This window comes from Rhododendron vialii, chromosome 7a (genome assembly GCF_030253575.1).
Source record: "Rhododendron vialii isolate Sample 1 chromosome 7a, ASM3025357v1".
NCBI lineage: Eukaryota > Viridiplantae > Streptophyta > Magnoliopsida > Ericales > Ericaceae > Rhododendron > Rhododendron vialii.
In genome coordinates, this window is record NC_080563.1 from 8924735 (window position 1) to 8948679 (window position 23945).

The 23945-nt window shown below is 37.7% G+C and overlaps 2 protein-coding genes across 2 annotated transcripts in view; both read left to right on the forward strand.

The window, feature by feature from the left end:
* Positions 1-20676, forward strand: part of LOC131333400 (peptide-N(4)-(N-acetyl-beta-glucosaminyl)asparagine amidase) — an 82889-nt gene extending 62213 nt beyond the window's left edge. Inside the window, exons 2-18 of the mRNA XM_058367901.1 lie at positions 11457-11542; positions 11631-11684; positions 11781-11951; positions 12045-12143; positions 12585-12671; positions 13237-13319; positions 13894-14007; positions 14431-14485; positions 14559-14645; positions 15524-15579; positions 15664-15723; positions 15859-15946; positions 16054-16815; positions 16947-17007; positions 17919-18021; positions 20085-20219; positions 20306-20676. Coding sequence (XP_058223884.1) covers positions 11465-11542; positions 11631-11684; positions 11781-11951; positions 12045-12143; positions 12585-12671; positions 13237-13319; positions 13894-14007; positions 14431-14485; positions 14559-14645; positions 15524-15579; positions 15664-15723; positions 15859-15946; positions 16054-16815; positions 16947-17007; positions 17919-18021; positions 20085-20219; positions 20306-20387 — 2175 coding nt within the window. The 5' untranslated portion in view covers positions 11457-11464 and the 3' untranslated portion in view covers positions 20388-20676. The remainder of the gene's footprint in view (positions 1-11456; positions 11543-11630; positions 11685-11780; positions 11952-12044; positions 12144-12584; positions 12672-13236; positions 13320-13893; positions 14008-14430; positions 14486-14558; positions 14646-15523; positions 15580-15663; positions 15724-15858; positions 15947-16053; positions 16816-16946; positions 17008-17918; positions 18022-20084; positions 20220-20305) is intronic.
* On the forward strand, positions 988-5180 carry LOC131333403 (GDP-mannose 3,5-epimerase 2). The gene is made up of 7 exons (XM_058367905.1): positions 988-1293; positions 2419-2829; positions 3011-3104; positions 3202-3331; positions 3409-3541; positions 3987-4194; positions 4752-5180. Exons 2-7 carry the CDS (start codon positions 2420-2422, stop codon positions 4911-4913), a joined length of 1137 nt encoding a protein of 378 aa, XP_058223888.1. The 5' UTR covers positions 988-1293; position 2419; the 3' UTR covers positions 4914-5180.
* Positions 20677-23945: the final 3269 nt, after the last annotated feature.

Sequence of the window (23945 nt, forward strand, 5' to 3'; positions counted from 1 at the left end):
ATTTTACCATCCGTTTCGGCAAAAGTTTTTTTAAAATTCGGATCGTCCAAAACACTTTTGGACTGTGAGATTGAAAGCCACCGGGGGAGCGATCCGAAAAATAAATATTGAGCGGTGGACGTAAACTTTTCCGAGTACCATTACCTAAAACCCTGCCAAAAGAAACATGCTAGTAACACTTTCGAAGCAGTTTCAAGTGGCTCCACTCAAACAGCTAGCAGCCATGACAATTTCCTCGAATCTTCTGTATTTTGGTTCCTCCCCATTCCTTCCAAAAAAACGAACCATCCAAAAAGTGATTTGTCCGAACAATAGCCGTTTTGGTTTCATTTCGGTACACGTAGATGATTCAGGTTATTGATTTTATTGTATTTATTTTTATCTTTTTGGTAAATAGCCTGTAAAAATACAATATTTATACCCCCCAAAAAATAATTCAAATCGATGACTATTAACCATATAAATAAAAACGAGTCATGTTTAACTTCCATTTTATAGACGTTAAGAATAACGTTTTACTAGAAGATTCATTTATTTTTATTTGAGCAAAAATCACTCTAAATCTAGGGTTCAGATTGCGGTTTGATTAAACTAGAGTGGACAAATGTTTGAGAGTAACGCACACATTTGAGCATAGAAGATTGATGTGTTTAAATTTATTTTATGCATGTGCATCCCATAAAACAGTGAAGGTATATTCATTGAACGATTTCAAATACTTTTATATGCGACTTTGTGCACATTGTAGAGTATAAGTACCGTATTATGTCATCTCCGTTTAAAAATATTGTCCAGCCAATTATAATATCGCACATCTGTTGGGATCGAAGTTAAAGTTCTTTCTAAATATGAGTGATGTAAAAAGAATGTTAATTAAGCCCCAACACGAAACAATGAAAACTTGAAACTAACCCTTGTTCAATCAAATCCGAATTTCCACCGCTGAAGGAACCTTCGTTGCCTCGTTGGTACAGTTTAGGGAACCCGAGATAAGCCGTTACCCTGCGAAACAGTTACAGAAATCAACAAAATCTGCTTACAGGGTCCCCGGATTCTCTACATTTTAAAGCATTAGTATATACTGTACGTGCGATATGATCGAGAGAGCGAATGAGTGGCCCTGTTCTATTCCGTGTCCGGGGCCTATAAATAGCCACGAGCGTTACCTGCTTATTTAACTGTGAACCGTTCAAGTCTCCCAAGCCACTACATACAGCTGCGTCTTTTCCTTCCCTCATCGTCTTCCTCTTCTTCTCCATTTAGCTTCACAGTACCAAATTCAAGGCTCTAGAGGTAAACATTCGTTTACATCACAGCTTTTCCTTTTTGGGTGTGACCGATTTCGTCGTTTGATGTCGTAAAGCCGTGCCTTTCATGGATTTGTTTCTAACTACACACATTTATTTCTGGGTTCAGCGAAATGCTTAATTTTAGGGTTTGTTTTTGGCTGTAAAATGCTTCTTTTGCATCACATTGTGGGATTCTTTGTTCATTTTAGGGTGGTAAAGCCGTTACTAAATTGACATGTCTGTCCAAACCTTGGGGCACTGGAGTTTGCCCGGTGATTAACGTCGCCCGGACACCCGGTTACAAAAAAAAAAAACCTGATATATCTGTGAATTGTGGTGGGGTTTGAGCTAATTTTTGCTCTCAAGTCTCAATGCGTTTGGTTTGCTTTGCTTTTATTATAGTTTCTCTCTTCTGTGTAATTTTAGTGGTTCCATTTTTGGAGGTTCAGTTTTGTATCTTTCTGGATGGTAGTTTTGGAGGGGGGCTCAAGTCATGTTGTGCTTTGCTAATGGTAGATTTTGTGTCCTTCTGTAATCCTGGGTTGTGTGGCTTTAATTTTGTATTTGCCTTTTAAAAATTGGCATTGCATTTTCTGTGAACCAGACATGAGTACTGGTATCAATTTTCTACGTTTTAGTTTAATGGTTCAGGCTCTTTCTTTTAGGGGTTTGCCAGAACTTTAGTTGCCATAATTGGGTGGTTAGGACTGGACTTCTTCCTTTTGTTCCTATTGTTTTGCTGAACTATGGGCATAATCAAGTTTGAGGGGATTGACCATCTTATGAAGGGGCTGGCTGTGTTATCTTAGTGTTATTAACATGGAACTTCTCTACTTTCATTCTATTTAATTTAACAAGTTGCATAGTAGTTATTCCTGCTCAATTTTTTTTCGGATAATTTTTGCCAACGAGTGTGTGGCGATTCGCCCTGCTAATCCCTGAGCCCAAGTCCAAGGAGCAAACTCTAGGGGAGTTGGGAATGCAATTCCCAGTTGCCCACCACTTGAGATTTGTAAGTTAGACCTCTCTAAGAGATTTACTAGGTTCTGTCCACTTACCCTGTGTCGTCGTTATAAGGTGTTATTTCCAACAATTATTCTTTGCATTCGACTGACTTTTGTGTTTGCAGAATGGGAAGCACAGAAGGAACCACTTATGGCGCATACACGTATGAGAACCTTGAGAGGGAACCATACTGGCCATCAGAGAAGCTCCGGATTTCAATTACTGGGGCGGGTGGATTTATTGCTTCCCACATTGCTCGGCGTTTGAAGAGTGAGGGTCATTACATCATTGCTTCTGATTGGAAGAGGAATGAGCACATGACTGAAGACATGTTCTGTCACGAATTTCATCTTGTCGATCTAAGGGTCATGGATAATTGCTTGAAGGTGACCGAGGGAGTTGACCATGTCTTCAACCTTGCTGCCGATATGGGTGGGATGGGCTTTATTCAGTCCAACCACTCGGTTATTATGTATAACAACACAATGATTAGTTTCAACATGCTTGAGGCCGCTAGGGTCAATGGAGTCAAGAGGTATGCTGGCCTACATTTTGGTATATTTACATCTTCTGTATCTAATTTTTCCATGTTGAGAGAAGTTAGAGTTCTCAAGTCTGGAACGATCTACTTTAGTTAATCATGTCATTGAACTCTCAATGTTTCATCTTACTGTTGTTAGCAAGATCTCTGATATTTGATGGCTGGCTTGGTACAGGTTCTTCTATGCCTCTAGTGCCTGTATTTACCCTGAATTTAAGCAGCTGGAAACTAATGTGAGCTTGAAGGAATCTGATGCATGGCCTGCGGAGGTTGGTTTGCTGTCTCTAGTAGGCAAACCTGTAATCTAGTTGTTTTCTTCCCAATTGTTAGAAACCAATTTATGGATTTCTTCTTTTTGATTTTTAGCCTCAAGATGCTTATGGCTTGGAGAAACTCGCGACAGAAGAGCTGTGTAAACACTATACAAAAGACTTTGGAATTGAATGTCGGATTGGTAGGTTCCATAACATATATGGTCCCTTTGGAACATGGAAAGGTAAGCTTTCTGATCACTTATACCTATGTGACATTTTTCTATTTGACTCTTCTAATAGTTCAGTTTTGGCGGCATAGGTGGAAGAGAAAAGGCCCCTGCTGCTTTTTGCAGGAAAGCCCTCACTGCTACAGATAAATTTGAGATGTGGGGAGATGGATTGCAAACTCGTTCTTTCACCTTTATTGATGAGTGTGTTGAAGGTGTGCTCAGGTAGGCAATTATGATTTCTGACGCTTGTGCAGCTTAAGTTAACTCTTTGCTACTTGGGTAATGTAGGTTAGACTAAAGTCTAACATGTCGATTTGGGAAAAAACTTGAATGTGTCGAGTGTCCCCAGAAATGCCAATTCCCAGAAGGGACTACTACTGTGGGAAGGAGGGAGTATTTCCTTCCAAACTAAATATTCTTGATGCTACATGGAAGATATTTGGTCAAACAATTGTCATCCTTTGTTCATCACAGCTTTCTGCTAGGGAAAGGAATATTTCTGTGTTTGTGTAAGCCTGCAAATGCGTACAGCCGTACATGCTCTCTTTCAGTTGTCCTTCCTTTTTGAGTGAACAGATTTTTGAGAAAATTTAGTTCCATTTACAATGTGATGGGCATCACTCAGTATTATTGACTTTCTCACTAATGTTCCATCTTGCATTGCTAGACTGACGAAGTCAGACTTCCGTGAGCCAGTGAACATTGGAAGCGATGAAATGGTTAGCATGAATGAGATGGCTGAGATTGTTCTCAGTTTTGAGAACAAGAAGCTGCCTATTCATCACATTCCTGGCCCAGAGGGTGTCCGTGGTCGCAACTCAGATAATACGCTGATCAAAGAGAAGCTTGGTTGGGCGCCAACAATGAGATTGAAGGTACTTATATAAAATCTGGCTGCGCAGTTGTATCTTGAACTAGAACTTTTGAATTGTCATTCAGTCACAAGTCTAATTTATTTGTGGAAGTTTGTGGGAATTCACTTCATTCCATGACTTTCTTAAATGGATACTTTGCTTTCTCTTCCTAAGTTAGGAGAGAAGAAAAGAAGAGAATAGATAGTGTTTTCTCTCCATGTTTGGATGAGCTGGAGAGAAAATATGGTGATTTCTCTCCTATCTGTATGGATTTGCTACTTTAAAGAAGGGAAAAGAAAGATTCAAATGTTACTTTATGATGGGGGAAAAAAACTTTCTATATTTTCTTCCCTTTTTGATCCTTTTTCTCGTTAGATGGTATCAAACACTCTGTAAAAACCCAAACAAGTGATTAGGGAAGATATAACTCAATATTTCCATTTCTTTCCTAATCGCCCAGTCCAAACAGCCCCCAAATCTGCTTTACCTGCAGAAGTTTATAGGTTCTCTGACTCAAGGCTGTGAAATAGATTCCCTTTGGCCTGTTGGCATTATCAAAGTTTATATTGGTTTTGTAGGATGGGCTGAGAATCACTTACTTCTGGATTAAGGAGCAGATTGAAAAGGAGAAGGCTCATGGTGTTGATTTGTCAATTTATGGATCTTCCAAGGTTGTGGGCACTCAAGCCCCTGTTCAGCTGGGCTCGCTTCGTGCCGCTGATGGTAAAGAAATGAACTAGCCGCTGTTGCAAGCTAGCCAATCAGTTCTACTACTAGTAGCACCTAACAAGTCAAGCTTTGTTATGGCAAGGTTCCCATCATATACCAAGGGGTAGGAGTATGTATGTGTGTTTTAAAATATTGTTAGAATCATAGCTGTTATCTTGGCTAGCTATCTGTAATTTTCTACTGTGTGCTTGTTTGAAGAGAAGTATGAGTGCCCTGGTTTATTTATCTTTCTTTTGAGAGCATTTTTCCAATAATAATGTGAGATAGTAGCAAATGAATTCTGTTTCTAGTCTCCTAATAGATTTGCTTCTTGATTAACTTATCTCTGGACTTTGTGCTTCAGGCTCCATTAAATACCAACTCTATATATAGTGCTGGTGGGCAACTAGAGAAAGTTGGCCAACTGGTCCTAAGTTGAGAGTTCTATTTATCGACTCCCAATTGTGTGCTCTCAATTCTTGTGTTGGGTCAAATTCATACGGGATTTTGCCCAACTCTAATTGGGCCTCCGCTAATGGATGGTGGGATTGGTTCTTTGGAAAACGATACATTGGGCTGGATACCAAGTCATCAAAGATTAGAGAAAGTTGGCCTAGAGGTCCTTCTATGTTGGGTATAGTTGTGCATCATGCCACATGTAAGGTAGAATTTTTTTTCGGTGAAAGTCAGTATTATTAGAATAGTTAAATTAAAATCTTGGAGAAGGAGTTAAAACTCCCGACCTCCATTCCCCAAGCACATAAGAGCACTCTCTGGTGCCATTGGGCCAAAGGCTTCTTGACTGTATGACAGAGTATTACTCCCTCAGGTTAGTTTAGGCAAATTGCCATTTTTAGATTCTTGACTTTTCGAGAGGGAGAAATATTTTGTAACATCCCGAGTGGAATAATGGACTAACAATTAGGAACGGAGGAAATATTAGAATTTGAGAGGAATTAGAAAGGACTAGTCCGATCAAAAAGAAAAAATGAAAAAGAAAGGACTGGTGAAACGCGGAATTAGGATTGGGCATGGACCAGGACTCTTCAGTTTTCATGCTTTGGTGATTGATCTATTTTTCATTGCAAGATAAATAAAGCAGAACCAGTAACTCTTCAGTTTTTTTTTTTAATTGGAGGAACAACCCTACAATCAGGCCACTAAATCGACCCGACTGTGCAACCCAAACCTCCGGGGGAGCTAACGTGGCCACACCAGTCACCCTCCCCACTTACTTCAGGGTACTTATCTGGTGGGGAATCGAACTCCAGACCTTGAGGAGTACTCTCAAAGTCCGAGCATCCGCCAGAACTACTAGGGCAACCCTGGATGTGTAACTCTTCAGTTACCTCTTTATTATTATTTTTTTTTGTCTTAAAAAAAAACCTCCTTATTTTTGGGTTTTCTAAGTGAAGCATTCTTGATTGGGTCTTGATTACAAGTGGTGACCATTGACATTCTTATCATCCTGTTTGGATAGGCATGGAATGGGGTAAGGAATTTTTGACAAAAAAAAAAAAAAGAGCACAGTTTTGACTGGAAATAGGTTGTCGGTGTTATCCATATGTGGTCCTCTCAAGTTTCGTATGGAGTTATCAGTGAAGATAGCTAGATAGATCCTCCCACACTTTTTTTGACACTTACAGTTTCCTTTGTATGGTCTTGTGTTGTGTTCATGGAATCCTACAGTTTGTGAAAGGGAACTATAGGATTGGTGAATCTTACTTGGGGGGAAGGAGAACTTCATTTTATAAATAAAAATAAATTAACTACAAATCAACAGGGGCCAACCTAGTTGATACAATTTTGCACGCTCTCTATTAAGAGATCAATGGGTCAAATTTTACCGAATGCAAGAATTGATTATTGGTTCTTCTGTATAGAAGTGTTTCGTTGCTAGCTACACTTCTTTTCCTGCATGGGGCAATACTTGGATCATTATTCGCTATGTACTAAGATCGATTGATTTAGTAGTTACGGTCCTTACGGACTTTGCATACTTGATATAGTGTCCTAGTATTATAATTCGTCGTAATTCTTTTAGCGCTTAACATATAAAAAAGTGAAATTAATTATTGTAATTGGGTAACGGAAGGACCATGGTTCATTCAAATTCTTTTAATCTGAAGCCGTACAGTTCATTGGGTCTTCCTCACCAAACTTGACCCAATCTGTGACGTTGATTTTCGTTTTTAGATCTCTGCTTGGTTTTTTTGGTGAACTAGGTCCAAAAAAAAATTAATCAGACAAATAGAATCTCTCATAGGAAGCCTCTGCCAAATTTGTCGCCAGGAGATTCTTCACTTCATTTAGAGGGGTCATCATCGACATCTTAATTAGCTCCATCTTAGCTTTAAGAACAAAGAAAAAAAAGCTAAAGAAAAAAGATAAAAAAAGAGAGGGAAATATATAAATAGTCCAATTGATAACGTCTATCAACCAAACTGGACGGAAAAAAAATTCACTCGAGTCTCATTTTTTGTCTTCTAAGTATCAATTGCAACTCTTTTGATCTTTAAGTTTGGTTTTCGTACCAAGTTAGTCCAATTGATAACATCTATCAACCAAACTGGACGGAAAAAATCAAATTGAGGGCAGACGTTATCAATTTGACTAAACTTAGGGGTTGTTCGAACAAAGAATGGAGCTGGCTTTCCTGCCAAATATGGACAAAAAAGCCACAATGGTTCGGCTAAAAAAGCCAACCCCAAAAAACCTGAGCTAGCAGAGGAGTGAAATTACCAAAATGCCCTGGCTATTTGTCTTGCTTTGGCCTCCCAACACCAGGGTGGGGCGGGGGGTATTTTTGGAATGTGGGGTCGGGGGAGGGTGTGTGTGTCAGAAGGGGTAAAAGCAAATGGCTTATTTGGGAATAAGCCAATAAGCCCAAAATAAGCCAAGTAGGATTTTTTGTCCGAACAGCCCCTTAGTATGAACTGCAACGTTCAAATTGCCATCAATCTAATTTTTTTCATCCAGTTTGACTGATAGAAGTTATCAATTAGACCAATTTGGTAAGAAAACCAAACTTTGAGGTCAAAAGAGTTGTAATTAATACTTGGAGGACATAAATGAGATTCGGATAAAATTAGGAGTACCATTTATATAAATTTCGCAAAAAAAAAAAACTACTCCAAGAATACTTTTTTGGAACTTTTGAAACGTTTTCGGGCTGCATTTGAAGGTTGTACCGTCAATTGTCGACCATTAAACTCAGGGTATGGTGATCAGGGTCTGAGATTTACGAATTCGTTCCCTTCTAAGATCTCAGATTTGAAACCTTTTCAGTGCTACCAATTTTCTTGGGGTAAACCCATTCTCATTTAGATCATTTGCTACAGCTTGGAGGACAGAAATGAGATTCAGATAAAATTAGGAGTACCATTTATATAAATTTTGCAAAAAAAAAAAACTACTCCAAGAATACTTTTTTGGAACTTTTGAAACGTTTTCGGGTTGCATTTGAAGGTTGTACCGTCAATTGTCGGCCATTAAACTCAGGGTATGGTGATCAGGGTCTGAGATTTACGAATTCGTTCCCTTCTAAGATTTCAGATTTGAAACCTTTTCAGTGCTACCAATTTTCTTGGGGTAAACCCATTCCCATTTGGATCATTTGCTACAGCTTGGAGGACGGAAATGAGATTCGGATAAAATTAGGAGTACCATTTATATAAATTTCGCAAAAAAAAAAAAACTACTCCAAGAATACTTTTTTGGAACTTTTGAAATGTAAGGTTGTACCGTCAATTGTCGGCCATTAAACTCAGGGTATGGTGATCAGGGTCTGAGATTTACGAATTCGTTCCCTTCTAAGATCTCAGATTTGAAACCTTTTCAGTGCTACCAATTTTCTTGGGGTAAACCCATTCCCATTTGGATCATTTGCTACAGCTTGGAGGACAGAAATGAGATTCGGATAAAATTAGGAGTACCATTTATATAAATTTCGCAAAAAAAAAAAACTACTCCAAGAATACTTTTTTGGAACTTTTGAAACGTTTTCGGGCTGCATTTGAAGGTTGTACCGTCAATTGTCGGCCATTAAACTCAGGGTATGGTGATCAGGGTCTGAGATTTACGAATTCGTTCCCTTCTAAGATCTCAGATTTGAAATCTTTTCAGTGCTACCAATTTTCTTGGGGTAAACCCATTCCCATTTGGATCATTTGCTACAGCTTGGAGGACGGAAATGAGATTCGGATAAAATTAGGAGTACCATTTATATAAATTTCGCAAAAAAAAAATACTACTCCAAGAATACTTTTTTGGAACTTTTGAAACGTAAGGTTGTACCGTCAATTGTCGGCCATTAAACTCAGGGTATGGTGATCAGGGTCTGAGATTTACGAATTCGTTCCCTTCTAAGATCTCAGATTTGAAACCTTTTCAGTGCTACCAATTTTCTTGGGGTAAACCCATTCCCATTTGGATCATTTGCTACAGCTTGGAGGACAGAAATGAGATTCAGATAAAATTCGGAGTACCATTTATATAAATTTCGCAAAAAAAAAAAAACTACTCCAAGAATACTTTTTTGGAACTTTTGAAACGTAAGGTTGTACCGTCAATTGTCGGCCATTAAACTCAGGGTATGGTGATCAGGGTCTGAGATTTACGAATTCGTTCCCTTCTAAGATCTCAGATTTGAAACCTTTTCAGTGCTACCAATTTCCTTGGGGTAAACCCATTCCCATTTGGATCATTTGCTACAACTTCGAGTGGGCCCCTCACTAATGGACGGTGAATTTATGATCCACATAATTAATCGAGATACACTTAAGCTAATTCATACACTTGGTTATATGAAATTTTTTCTGCCATTAAAGAAGGTCAGTATTAACCCTTGGGGTTGTTACATAAAAAAAACCCTTGCGGTTGGCTCGGCAGGTAAGCTTTAAGATTTAAGAGTTTGCGGGTTCGAAATCTCTCATGTGTTTTTTTTGAACGGCAAAAAATAAATTTCTTTAATTTTTGAAATTGTTATAAAGACTAATAGGATAAGGTGAACGGCATCATATTTCTAACAAAATTAAGAATAATCCTTTGCCCAATCCGAGACCGAATCTCTCGATTGGCAAAGAACTAATTAAAAACGCCCGAAAGACAAAAAGCCCGCACCTAAAGGGCCGAAGCCCGAACACCTAAAGGGTGAAACCTCTTATGTGTTATTAACTTCCTTGGGCAAGTACATATTGCTTCCGTTTTAATAGGAACGACCTCCGTTCCTAGACAGGGAAATTGGTCCGCAGAAATAATTCCGCACTGGACAAATGTATAAAAAGGTTAATATTGTGTGAGACACTCGTAATATAAAAAATAAAAAAAAAACACAAAAAACGAGAACAAGAAAGTGGCATTAGTAAATTACAATACGACAAGAGGTAAGCTCATAGACTGTACTTCAATGATAAATATGAAATAAACAAAATCATCGTTTGATTCACAATTGAAAAGAGAAAGGGAAAAAAATAGAGTAAAGATAAAAAAAAAAATTCATTTTTTACAATTTGCTTCATAACTTTTATTTTTTGAAGAATCAAGCAAAAAAACATATTCCCTCTAATTTTCTTATACATACTAAATAAATTTAGTTTTGCAAAAAATAATTTTAGCACTCTATTTTTACCCTCTTGTACTCATTTTTTTAAAAAATCTTTATTCACGAAATAGTGACAAACTTTTTTGCTTCTTGATTCAATTTTCACGTAAAAAAGAAAATCTAATAATTATATGTGATTAATAACAACAAAAAGTGTAAAAACAAAAAAATAAGAGTTTTTTTTTTTTGAGTGATTTTGCCACTCCCCATTAATGCCACTCCCCTTTGTGTTTTTATTGATGATTTATTTTGTGAGAAAATGAGAGTGATATTAATAAAAAGAGGAGTTGCAAAATAAATTCTCTTTTTTTTAATTGAAAACACATTCCGATACTATTGAAGTGTAGACTTTGCATTGACTTCTTTTTTTTATTTTTTATTTTTTTATTTTTATCCGCGACTTTTCATTGACTTGGAAAAGTGAAAAAAAAAAAAAAGGAAGCAAGAAGATACCTAGCGTACACTTTAAAAAAAGAAGATACCTAGCGTTCGTTCACCACTTCACGAGTAATTATTCAATAGTTTTGGGACACCATCAAATAGTGCTCCAACATCTCTCACACCACATATTATAGTGGAATTCATACACTTAGTAGTGGACCCTACATGAATGTGTGGTGTTGAGACGTGTTTGGGCCTTAGTCATGTAGTCCTTAGAAATGATCTACGCTCGCGCGCTCTCAATTTTGTTCTGGGCTCGCGCTCTCATTCTAGGCACTCACAAATTTAAGGTTTTTTTGGAGGTTTTTAGGGACGCCGTTCACGTTCTCGCATCCGCACCCACATATATTATCCACGCTTTATGTGGTTTAGGTTGGGACACCGCATGACGGTGCCACGAGACCACTATATAAAATTTTCCGACTTCGCGGCATACCTTCCTTCATCATACCGGCGGAGTGCAACACAAGGGAGAATAATTTTGTTCACCCTCTTTAAGGGTGAACGTCACCCTCCAAACCAGACAGACCAAGGGAAAAAATGGTGGCTCGGAAATTCCTCGTTCGCTTCCACGACTCCGACTTCGATGTCGACTACGACACCGACGACGGCCTCGAGGTCTCTCTCTCTCTCTCTCTCTCTCTAAACCCCTTTCGACTGTCCTGTTTTCTCTCTTAAAGCCTCTCACATTGCTCTTCGTTTCCAGGTCTTCAAATTCCAAGTCTTCTCCCTCACTTCGATTCCCCCCGAGGAACAAAAGGTTCACCTCTCTCTCTCTCTCTCTACAGGTTTTTTCCTCTTGCACAAACTTGTATTAATTTCAAAATGTGACTAATTTGATCGAATTGCGGATAAGATATTTGGAAGCGACGACGATCAGCTCGTATCGGACGACTCCGATCTTGCCTCAATTTCCGATAGACTTCGGCTGGTATCGGTTACCGATGAAGTCAAACAAGAAGAAAATTCAGTGGATCAAAATGTCGAATTGGCAATGTCCGATGAAGAATTGGCTCGGATGTTGCAGGTTCTTGGCCTAATTTGATGCTTTTATTGGTGTTTGTTTGAATTTTTAATTTATGAAAGCAAATTTTTTTTTTTGTTGATGCTAATTTGGTAGGCAGAAGAAGAAGCACTCGTGTTTCAGCAGTTTGCTGCCCGTGAGGATAGGTCACAAATGGAAGCCAGAATACGGCCTTATGTGGATCAGGTCCTAATGGTAAGTGTGTATTGTGTAGTACCCAATTCTGTTCGGTTTCTTTAGCTTTCTGTTTTGTTAGCCTCCATTTGGGCCTGTTGATGTTGCTAACTGTACGAAGAAGGATAAAGATGTTGACTTTAATGTTGTTATTGAACTGGGGAAAGTAAATTCTGTGTCCCGCGGCCCTAAATCACATAATTCGTGCGCGTGTGCGGGTGAGAGAGCGCGAGCGCAAAAGCGTCTTTAAAACGCATCATTTACTACTAAAATCCGCAATAGCGAGATTGTGAGCGCGAGCGCAATGAGAGTGGGAGCGCATGGCATTTTGAAGAAAAAATTTAAGGATACCGACAGGGCCTGAGTTCTGCCATACATTTATTCTATTTTGTTCTCACTTTATTCTATTGATGTTGATAAAAAAAAAAGTTTTTATGCTGATTTTACAAACTGTTGATGCAGTACGAAGACCCAAATCGCCAGGATGCTGCTCGGAAGACAGTTCCTGTGGAGAAGCTCGAGGAGAAAGCATTGGTCGCATTGGCGAAGGTGGGGCTTTGATATCTTTATTGTCCATGTTCTTTTTGTATGTGCAGCCATAGTATGTGCGCTATTTATGTGTAGGCAATGGCACTGTACTGAGCCAATGATAGAGCACTACTTAACTAGGGAGCGCCTATTTTAAAGTGGTTTGGGCTTCATTTACAGTGTGATACTAGAATCATTTGGATTATCATTTTCTTATAGCCGGGAAAAATCCTTAGCTATGTTCTGACGATGAATGTGTTCTTCCTGGAAAACTACGCTGAATTGTTAAATTGTAAGTGATTTGGAATAAACAATTAGATGAAGCAGTTCCCCTCATTTTCTTTCAGCATTGCTACTATAAACAACTAGTTTGATCCCTACTCCTCCCTTTCTTGGGCTGCACATGTCTGGTGTGTGCTCACTTGCCTAATGATCTTTATTTGCCGATGATGAGGCAAGTAATTCTCAGATTTTTTTAAAAAAAATTTGTTCTATTATTTGATTCCATGTAACTTGTCACACTTCTAAAAAAGTTTTGCACTTGAGAGAAATGACTTTCCAAATATCATGTGATCTTTTGCTTTAGGAGGGAAACTTTAAACCGACAAAAAGTGAAGAAGATTATGCTTTCCTGTTGCAGCTGCTTTTTTGGTTCAAACAATCATTCAGGTTTGTTTCCGGAAAAGATTAATCTTATTCTGTTGTTTTGATTGTATAAGGTATCGTTCTGAATCTTCATATTTTCTATCTCAAAGGGGCATGGCTTGGTGTGAGGGTGCCTCTGTAGATGTCCATAGATTACATTATGATGCATTTCCCTCTGGCAGTCTGTGTATTTGGTTCTTGTTACCATTGATTCTGATAGACTCTCTCGGACGTTGAGGATATCAGGGAAAAGGGGAAGAAAGCACACACAAGGGCCAGATCCTAATTCACAAATCAACTCTCCATTCTGATTAATCTAAGGATTGTAATCACTTGAACCTCTTATCTCCAGACCGCTAACCCTCATGACACTGAAAGAAACTTGAATTTCAAAATGATATCGTGACAGAAAAAGGTAATAACTAAAATTAAATATGTTGGACCGAAAAGATTTCTGCAATTGCTTTAGGTCTCAATTGAGGCCTCAAGGGCCATTGAAGGGTGCGGCATCATCGTATTGCGTATGTGTTTATTCATGGTGCCTCAACCAGAAAGTTACCTAACTGTGCATGGTGTTTATTCATTTGTGGTATTATAGGTGGGTAAACGCACCTTCTTGTGATGGTTGCGGCAGTGAAACCGTAGGTAGTGGCATGGGCACTGCACTTTCTTCAGAAACTCTCTATGGAGCCTCGCGAGTTGAACTTTATCGGTATGAGTAGAGGATATGTTTTTCCTAACTTGTTTCCTTATTGTTTAGGTTAATTTTTTGGAGTGTGTAATATTTTTCTGGGTTGTTTCTTTTTCCCCTTTTTCTATATGGTTTTTTTCTTTTAGGTTATGAATAGCCGGAGCTCTTTTGTGATCTTTTCCGAATATTTTTTATACCTTCAGCCTGTTGCTTAATCCACAATTTATCAAGGATAAGTGTAGAAATGTGATTTAAAGCAGATTCTATTACTTAATGACGTTGAAGATCGATAACTAGTTTTCCATCATTCTGATTAATGCACATTCAAAGCACTTGTAACTGTTCCTCTAAATAATGGTGATTTGACAATTAGACTCGGTAGTCGGTACCATGGTTCACTTCCTCTTTCCTATTTTTCTTACATCATTCTTTTAACTGCCGCAGTTGCACTATTTGCTCGAGAACCACTCGTTTCCCGCGATATAACGATCCATTGAAGGTAATATTTTTTTGTTCTTCCCTCTGGTTGAGAAGTAGTCATGTGATAATTGTTCTTGACATACTTTATGCAGCTTTTGGAAACAAGGAGGGGACGTTGTGGGGAGTGGGCCAATTGCTTTACATTGTATTGCCGAGCTTTTGGCTACGAATCACGTCTTGTAAGCAGCCTTCTTGAATATTTTGTAGGATTTGCTGCTAAAACCTTGGCTAAAATGTAAACCTCTTAATATGTTGTTCGTTAAAGCTGATTAATCTATGGGAAAGTGATACTTTGTTGATAGTACACAGGGGTATGATTTAACATGATGAGATTGAGCAAGTTGAAAACACATTAGACCTCATGCAGATTACTGGATTTCTTGGCAGAAAGGAATCTTAAGGCTGGTTTTTAGAATTCGGTACATTAAAAGGCAAAAACATGCAGCTGAATAAGTATATGAATGTATTTCTCAGTAGGTAGGGTTATTTCTAGTCCAATGATTAAAAGATAACGAAAAGGTTTCAAAAGAGTTGCATTTAGAATTTCTCCGTAAAGTAAATATTACTACTATATTGTTCTTTGTTAAATTATATCTAGAACGAATATGGTTTTTAGCTCTCTTAGATTTGCTAGATCATAAAGATGAACATGTTTGGTTGTCAGTTTGACTGCAGAGTTACTTGGGTGCTCGTAGATTATAAGTTATAACTGCTTAAGCTACCCCAAAGATGCTAATTTTGTATCTTATGCAGTATCATGTGTTGAAATTATTGCGAACTGTTCACTGTTATATGTTGTTAAATGGTGATTCTCTACAGTATTTGAGTTCTTAAACAAGTCTGCCACTCAGCCTTCGAAGGTTAATGGCAAACTGCCTTTTACATAACCACCAACTATAAATTGTTTTTGGTGTATGCTAATTGCAAACCAGTGGGAAGTTAGGTTACCAGTCATTTCCTGAAATTAGAACCCGAGGTTGGAGAGTGGAAAAAGTCTTTATATTTCTGGTCAACTTGAGAGTGTAATATCTTCATTCACACAATCTCTTTGTTCCAGGTTTTGGATTTTACGGATCATGTCTGGACTGAGTGCTTCTCACCTTCTTTGGGAAGGTAAACTTTATTCACCAACTGCTGCTATTTATTTATATTCTGTACTTGCATCCGTGAAGTTTATTGTTGGATCGCATTTCGCAGGTGGATGCATCTTGATCCCTGTGAAGGAATATATGACAATCCACTTCTATATGAGAAAGGGTACTTTCTCTAACACGCATGACGCAACTATATAGTCTTGGAATTATTGTTGTCATCCTGATGGTTCATTAGGGAATTAACTTTTGACTTACATCAATGTTGTTCATTAAATTGTTTTTTTTGTGTGTATTAAAGCTGGAAAAAGAAATTAGATTATGCAATTGCTATTGCAAAAGATGGAGTTTATGATGTCACTAAACGGTACACAAGGAAGTGGCATGAGGTATTCTTATAAATCTTTTTTAAGGGCAGAACTTGTCCTCTCTTTTTCTGGCAAAGTATATGCCATTGTGTGAGCTTTGACTGTGCAAATATATTTTCATGTTAAAGGTTCTTTCTCGACGAACCATTACTCCAGAGCCTATTCTGTCTACTATTCTCTCAAACATAAGAAGAGAGCTTCGACAGAACTTAACATCTCAAGTGATTGCCACACTAGAGGAACGTGACAGGAATGAAGCAGCAGCAATTGAGAGAGATTTGCACTCTAAAGATGAAGCTTCAATATCATTACCTGGTAGACAAAGTGGTGCCAAGGAATGGCGTATATCAAGATCAGAATTTGGTTCCGATGAGATTTGCTCCCCAAGTTCTTCTTCTTGTCCAGTTCGTAAATGCGTTGATGAGCATGTGACAAAGATCTACAATGCATTTTTTCCAGTCATTTCTCATTTCGTCGAGAAATCTTGCTCTAAATCCAGAGCTGTAGAAGTCCTCCAGATTTTTAGAAGAATTTTGGTTGATCTCAAGAACTCCCCTTTCAGAAGGAGGAAAACGTCTATAAACTCTGTTTCAAATGGCGCACAGTATGTTTTCCATCAGATGCTGCCTTCTTTCAGTCAATTGTTTGACGCTCTCTCCTTGAAGTGCGAGTCGAATGCCAATGGGAAGGTTGACATTTACTTAGCTGATGATCCAGTTAAAACCTCTATAGCCTTGCCTGTTTTGTTCCATGCTTTGGATGATGTGATGCATAATGTCAATGTTTTGTACAACATCAATAAAGATTCGCTTTCGTGGCCGCTTCTGAAGTTAAACAGAATATGCTCTGGTCTTGCCCTTGCTAGCGGGGAGGAGTTTCCATTTGGAATTGTGAGTAGTGTTGAACCTTTGATTAGTTCAACATTTGGTAATTATTTTAGGACCTATCTTGTCGGATTCTTTATGACCCCATTATTGATTGTGACACTTCCTAAAAATGGGTTGATATCAACCAATTTCAGATCACGTCTGCATTTGATGGGACTCGCTTGTCTAAGTGGGAAGAACCAAATGGTGCAAGAGGTACTTTTGAACTGAATAAACTGTTTTATCTGGCAATTTACTTAGATGATGAGAAATATAAAAGTAACATATGCTGTGTTATGGAGGGTAACATTCATGGAATAGTATTTTTCCCATATCTACGCAGTATACTTCGTCACCACACTATCAATGCTTTCAGTTTGTTTTCATCTTGTCCTATCTCTAAAGCATTTCAGGTTCCCTTATTTCTTTATTGTTCAGATCGTGTTTCCACTAAGTAGAAGCTGGTATTGTTGACCATGTATTAGCAAGAAACAGTCTTCTAACATAGAGCAGTAGTCATAACAATTCCTGGATACAGGGACTTCCAAAACTTGGAAATCGTTGAAAATAGTGGCAAAATGGCTTGCCTCTCATGCAAACTCAGCAAGAAAGGGAACAGAAGGCCTTGCAAGGTTGGCTCCTCAAAATGCATGCTTGGTGGTTGGGCCTCAGCTCTTATTTGCATTTTTTCGGTCGAAGCCCCCTTCTATTCATAGTTCAAGAGTTTCAAGAAGCTAATTCAAACAATTGCAGATAAACCATCCAAAAAAATGGTTATTAGCTACTTTCCGAAAATGTCCGGCTTGAAATATGGCTTTCAAATTAAGTTTTGAATTAGTGGATGTTGCCAAAGGAAGTGGTGAGCCCATACTCAAAAAGGAAGAGGCTGATAGAATGGCATAGGAACACTGAAACCCGAGAGTTCGACTTTTATCCCAAATAGACCTCAAGCCAAAGACTGCTAACACACTAAAGACACCCTTACCCATAAACGCAAATTTATTCATTTACTTGTGCTTCTTGCATCACCTTGGTATGTTTAGTAAAAGAATAGATGTCTTCAGTTTGCTAATCTAATTTATCTTCCCTGCCAGTCAGTAATTTTTAATTGTTCTAAACTGTTGTAGGTTGTTGGATCATATACAAAGTGTTGGACAACAAGATGCATGAGCTTGTGGCATATGAATTGATGTCGGCCAATGATGTTCCAGAGAGAGATCCAAAGGATTGGTATGTATTCTAGAATTGAAATGTATTTTTCATCCTGCATAGAGCAGACTTGCTTTGTCATCATTAAGCCATGGGTAGGGTTTGCTTGTGCTCTGTGATCCTATCTATTGCGCCTTTGTGTTCCCTTGACATTTGTGTTTAGCAGGGTCAACCTAGTTTATTTTGAGACCAATCTATGCTTGACATTGTATTTCCCTACCTGATGGATCAACTGATCAACCCCTTCGATGTACGTATGGCTCACGGGAAACGGTGAAAAGCTCACATGAACTGTGTAATGGGTACCATGTTGGTCAAATTAAGCACTGTACATAGTGAGATGTATTGCCTGTTTGTTTAACACCGAGGGCTGGCCTGGTGGATGGCCCACTCCCTCATCAGACTTGAAGACTTGATGCCCAGGTTCAAGTCTTACTACCACTGCAAGTTGGAGGCTTGCAGCCTTCCCTTTCTTCCTCTATCCCCCTCCTACCAATTGGTAATAAAACAAGATATTGCCTTTTGGTTCAAGTTTATTACATTTTCCCTATGGTGCAATTTATTGTAGTTATACATTACCAGGAGTAGTTTGTGTTGTTTTGCTTATTTGCTATTTGGTCGGGTAGGTGTTCTGGAAGTGGGTCCCCTCCCCCCCCCCCCCCCCAACTCCCCCTCCCCAATTTATGTTGTATAAGAACTGAGATTTAGAGAGTCCTCGTTTGGAAGAAGTTATTGTTTCATTGAGTATTGTGTTTAGGCAGTGGCAGCTCCAGGAATTTAAAGTAGGGTGTTCAGGATTTACCTTAATTCTACCAATTGATCTATTAACCAATGATACATGTATAAATAGTGCGGTAAAAAAACACAACCTCTATTCTAAAAAAATTAACTACAAAGCGAAATGAGAACTTAAAAATATATACTATTTTTTTAACAATATTTTTTTTTCAAAGTAGTTGTGTTGCGTAGTAGACAGTGTTTCGAGAATGGAGGAGGTAAAATTTTACAGTTGTCCTAGATGAGTTTTCATATTTTGTGCCTACATTTAACCGTATTAATCTACTAAAAACCTTTTGAAAGAAATTATAGCGAGTATGTTGGGGCTAACCTTCTCGAAATTGTCGTTCTTTATGATGACATGATGAGATTTTCTATTGCAGTCTTAAATTTGAAGAATATTATTCAAGTTAACGGGGTTTGCAATGTAGTTGAGTTTTTTTAAAGCTTTGTTTGTAATTCTATAAGTTAACTAGACAAAACAAAAAAAACATAATACTTGCACCTACAAATTCTTCATTTTCTCTTTTTTTTCAATGTTTTAATTATGATTAGGAGCTTTATTTGAGGTAATGTGTTAGGTGTTCAAATTATCTAGATTAATGGGCTATAATTGGGTTGTGATTGAGTGTTCAACTAGTTTTGGGTTGGGTGTTCAATTTTTTTGGGTTAGATGTTCAAAACTATTAGGATTGGGTGTTCAATGATATTTGAGTTGGGTGTTCAAAAAAAAGTTAACACATAATTTTTACATGTATTCTCTGCAAAACAAATTTGTTTGGGTGTTCAGTTGACCATGCAATGCCCTACATAGAGCCGCCTCTGTGTTTAGGTAGAAGCAAGTCTAGTGGAGGCGGGTTGATAAAACAGATCGATGAACTACTCTCCCTCAACTTAAGGAATGTAGGAAGTTGAGTGGCAGCCAAGCTGGTAGACTAGGGAGCCCAGACTAACTTCATTGGTGGTTTCAAAACCCACCAACCCCCTTGCCGTCTCCGCTGGTTAGGTTAGAATAGAATTTGCCTTGTCCAAACAAAAAAAAAAAGCAGTATGGTAGAGCCTCTTTTAAGACTGAGATACATGGTATTATTTTCACTCTTGGGAAATGGGCCAATTTGTAATTTCCTTTGGTCCATTCTGTGATTTAGTCTTGCATACACTACTTGGTAAAAATTTCTTAATTTCTAACTATGTGCGTCTCAGTCCTTCAAAAATTAGGATGCAACCGTTTGACAGTTTGTTCTAAGTTTGCTAAAGTTGCCCTACGTTGTAAATACAGAAACATTTTAAGAATATTCGGCTTTCAGGGTTCTGGAAGGAAGTGATGACGGCGGTTCTAGTTGGCGTGTGTTGGATAAACAAAATTCTCAGATGTTTAAAAACCGTTTTGAGCGGAGGGCATATAAGATTGCATCTGTGGGTTTCCTCGCTAATGCATTCAGGTAAGCCTTCTCTTGGATCTCATTCAACCATGCTTTTCAAGCCTAGTTTCCTCTAGTGATATTTACAATTATTATCAAAATTGCAGGTTCAGGTTTCTTGCTGTTCGAGATGCTCGTGAGAATAACCGGTTGCAATTAGGTAGCATCGACTTGTATGCAAGGAGTTAATTTTCCTCGTCCACTGCGATAATGAGAGGGGAAAATAGTGACTTCCCCAACTACTAATGTAATCAAGTGTACCATTAATTATAAAGCCTTATAAAGTGCAGTTGTTGTGTCCCGATTATCTAAAGTAAGCAAGCAGAATAAATTTGTTGTTGTGGAATTATGAGCTTCTGAATTTAGCAAATGTAATAATATGTATTCTTATTGTGGTACTTAGAGGGTGAATAAAGCAGTTCAATGTCTTGTGACTGCTGGAGTTCTGATCAGTGAAGATTCCTGGACTCCACTTCAATTTGTTATTTCCAGTCTTCTGAAGCTTTAACTATAATTCCTGGTCTGAAGTTTTTGGTTACTTATTATAGAGTATTCGGAAAAGTTTCATTAATATCCGGACCGTCCAAAACACTTTTGGACGGTCGCGATTGGCTCTGTAAACAACACTTTTGGACAGTCGCGATTGGTTTCGTAAACTACAACACGACAAACTCTTTTTTTTTGAGAAAAATATAAAATCACACGAAAATCCACCTAAGCCATTCTTCCTTCTCTATTGATTCTCCCACTTAACAAAAAAGGGACTTTCAAATTTTCCCCCGCATTCAAACTGTGTCTCTCTCAATAAGCTTTCAAGTTCAAATGGTAAACTGTAAATGTAATTGCCATTAAGCATACCGGGAATTATTATTATTATTTTTTTGTGTTCCTGTGCCTAGCACAAGTACCGCACTTGTATCAGTTTAAGAGCTTGTACGGCGATGGGGTCTTGTCACTTTTACGTTTGCACACAATGTCTCAAATGTTCTACCAGTTGGTAAAAATTGAGAAACATTTTAAACATTCGTGGGGAAAATAAATTATTTGTTACCCTTAACCAATGTGTGTACGATTTCATTTCCCCCTCTCTTCGTAAGTTCAAGATCCAAATAAACCAACGTAGCCCTCGTTTGGAATGCGCTAGATCTGCTTTACCAAATTTCTCTATTCTATTTCATTCCAATATCCATTGTGCCTATTTTGACCACGAACTGAGATTCTCGCATCTATCTTATGGCTAGAAGTAGCCTGGAACATGGGTACAAGGAGGTTTTGGAGAGGATTCTTGATTCCGGTGGGAGCATGGCCGATCTTGGGTAAACAGTTACTTGAGACTCCCAAGTGTTTGGCAAAAAATTAGGGCCCGAAAGTTTTTATCCTTGCCTGCAATAACAAAATTGTGTCTACAAACTTAATAATTGTGCATCGAGAAATGAAAGAACAATTATGTTTTCTATACTTTTGATACTTATTCATCCATTTGATGCTTGACATGATAAGGAAAAAGTAAAGCAGGATAAACGAGTACTCCGTAAAACATTTGGGGTAAATAAAAAAGCAGACCCTGTCAAAACTCGGATGACAGTGTTTCAAGAAGTCTTACCATGTCAAAAGAGTGTTGAACTCGTTCTTCGTGGAAGTCTTACCATGTCAAAAGAGTGTTGAACTCGTTCTTCGTGGCACTGAATCAATTACCTATATTGATACATTAACAAAACAAAATTCAATCACCTATATGTATTTGCTTCAATCATCACCTATGTCATTTTCAAGTACAATCTATCTACCTATCTATCAATACTATACTGATACCTTAAGAAAACAAAAATCAATCACCTATGTTGTTGCTTCAATCACCACCCATGTCATTTTTCAAGTACAATCTATTTACCAACCTATCTATACTATATCTATCTATACTAGTCTATCTATATTCTAGTTTAGTATAAGAATGTAGTTACCTAAAATAAAAAGAAACTCCCTCCTTAACCCTCTCTCGTATGTGGAATTTTCTCTTTTTTTTCGTTTTTATTTATTATTCTAAGTTTTTACAAAATGTATAATATATACTTTATTTTGCTTGAAAAGAAGACCAAGTTTAATTAAGAAAACACACACGCATATTATTTTGAAACCTATCTTCTTGAATTATTTCATTATTTTTTTCATAGTTGTGGAATTTTTCTAATTTTCTAGCGAGAAGATCGAGGGAGTAAATGCCAAGAACCATACATGCCGACCCATTGATGCACAAGACAATAGGAAAAAAGCTCATTGATGTTTTTCCCATCCCCGACTTCATGTGCATTGAACGAAAAAGACGCTAGTATATACGTGTGTCAAGATAACAAAATCTCTCATTTTTTTTTTAAAAGCTAAAAAATCACATAAAAGTCAGCCTAAGCCATCAATCATTATTCATCTTTCTTCTCTATTGATTCTCCCACTTAACAAAAAAAAGATTTCCAAATTTTTCCTCGCGTTTAAACTTTTACTCACAATGAAATTTCAAGTTCAATGGTAAACAATAATTGTAATTGCCATTAAGCATAACATAATTATTTTTTCGTGTTTCTATGCCTAGCATAAGTACCGCACTTGTATCAGTTTAAGAAATTGTATAGCGATGGGTTCCTTTTGTCACTTTTACTTTTGCACAATGTCCCAATTGTCCTACCAGTTGGTAAAAAAATTGAGAAACATTGACATTTTTGTAGGGAAAATAGATCATTGTGTTACCCATAAGCAATGTGCATACATGAGATTTCATTTGCATTTTTCTTTGTAAGTTCATGTCCAAATACACCAATGTAGTTCTTGAAGCCCTTGGTTGAAAGGCATCGGATCCGATTTACCAAATCTCTCCAATCTTCATTGTATTTGAATTTATAGCGCCCATTTAGATCACGATTTGAGATTCTCACATCATCTTGTGGCTACAAGTAACATGGAAATATGGGTACAAGGAGGTTTCGGAGAGGATTCTTGATCCCATTTGGAGCATGGTCGATCTTGGGTAAAACAATTACTTTTGGCAAGAAATCTGCAATTTAAATAGGGCCCGAAAGTTTTTACTTTTCATCCTTGCCTGTGCAACAAATAATTGTGTTTACAATCTTATTAATAATTGTGCACCTAAAAATGAAAGAACTGTTATGTTTCTTATGCTTTTGATACCATGATAAGGAAAAAAGAAAGTAGTATAAACAAGTAAAACATATGGCTAAATGGAAAAAGCAATTAATCAATTGGGGCTAGCTTCATTAAGAGATCAGGAGTTCGAGTCTTCCCACCTGTGTGTGAGTGTTCTTTTCCAAGGACACTCCAAAGATATTTTCAGTATTAACAAATGTTTTCAGCATGTACTTGGAGGTTATTAATTATTAAAACACGTCCTGGGTCGTCATGTTCCCTTCTTTGTTTCAACCCTATAATGGGCTTATTTCTTATATTGATTGAGTTTGTTGGGCTTGGTTATCTCGTGGATTCTTACAATTGATATAGTATCCCGGACTTGTACTCTATACTTTATATCTGATATAAAATAATTTCTTCTATCGATTGACAAAAAAAAAATAGGAAAAAGCGAACGCTGTCAATACGCGGAGGGCAATTTCTCAATAAGTCTTACACATAAAAAAATCAATTACCCATGTCAGTGCTTCGATCATCCTCCCAGCTATGTAATTATATAAATTGCAATTTTCAAAAAGAGTTGAACTCGTTCTTCATGAAAGTGATACATAT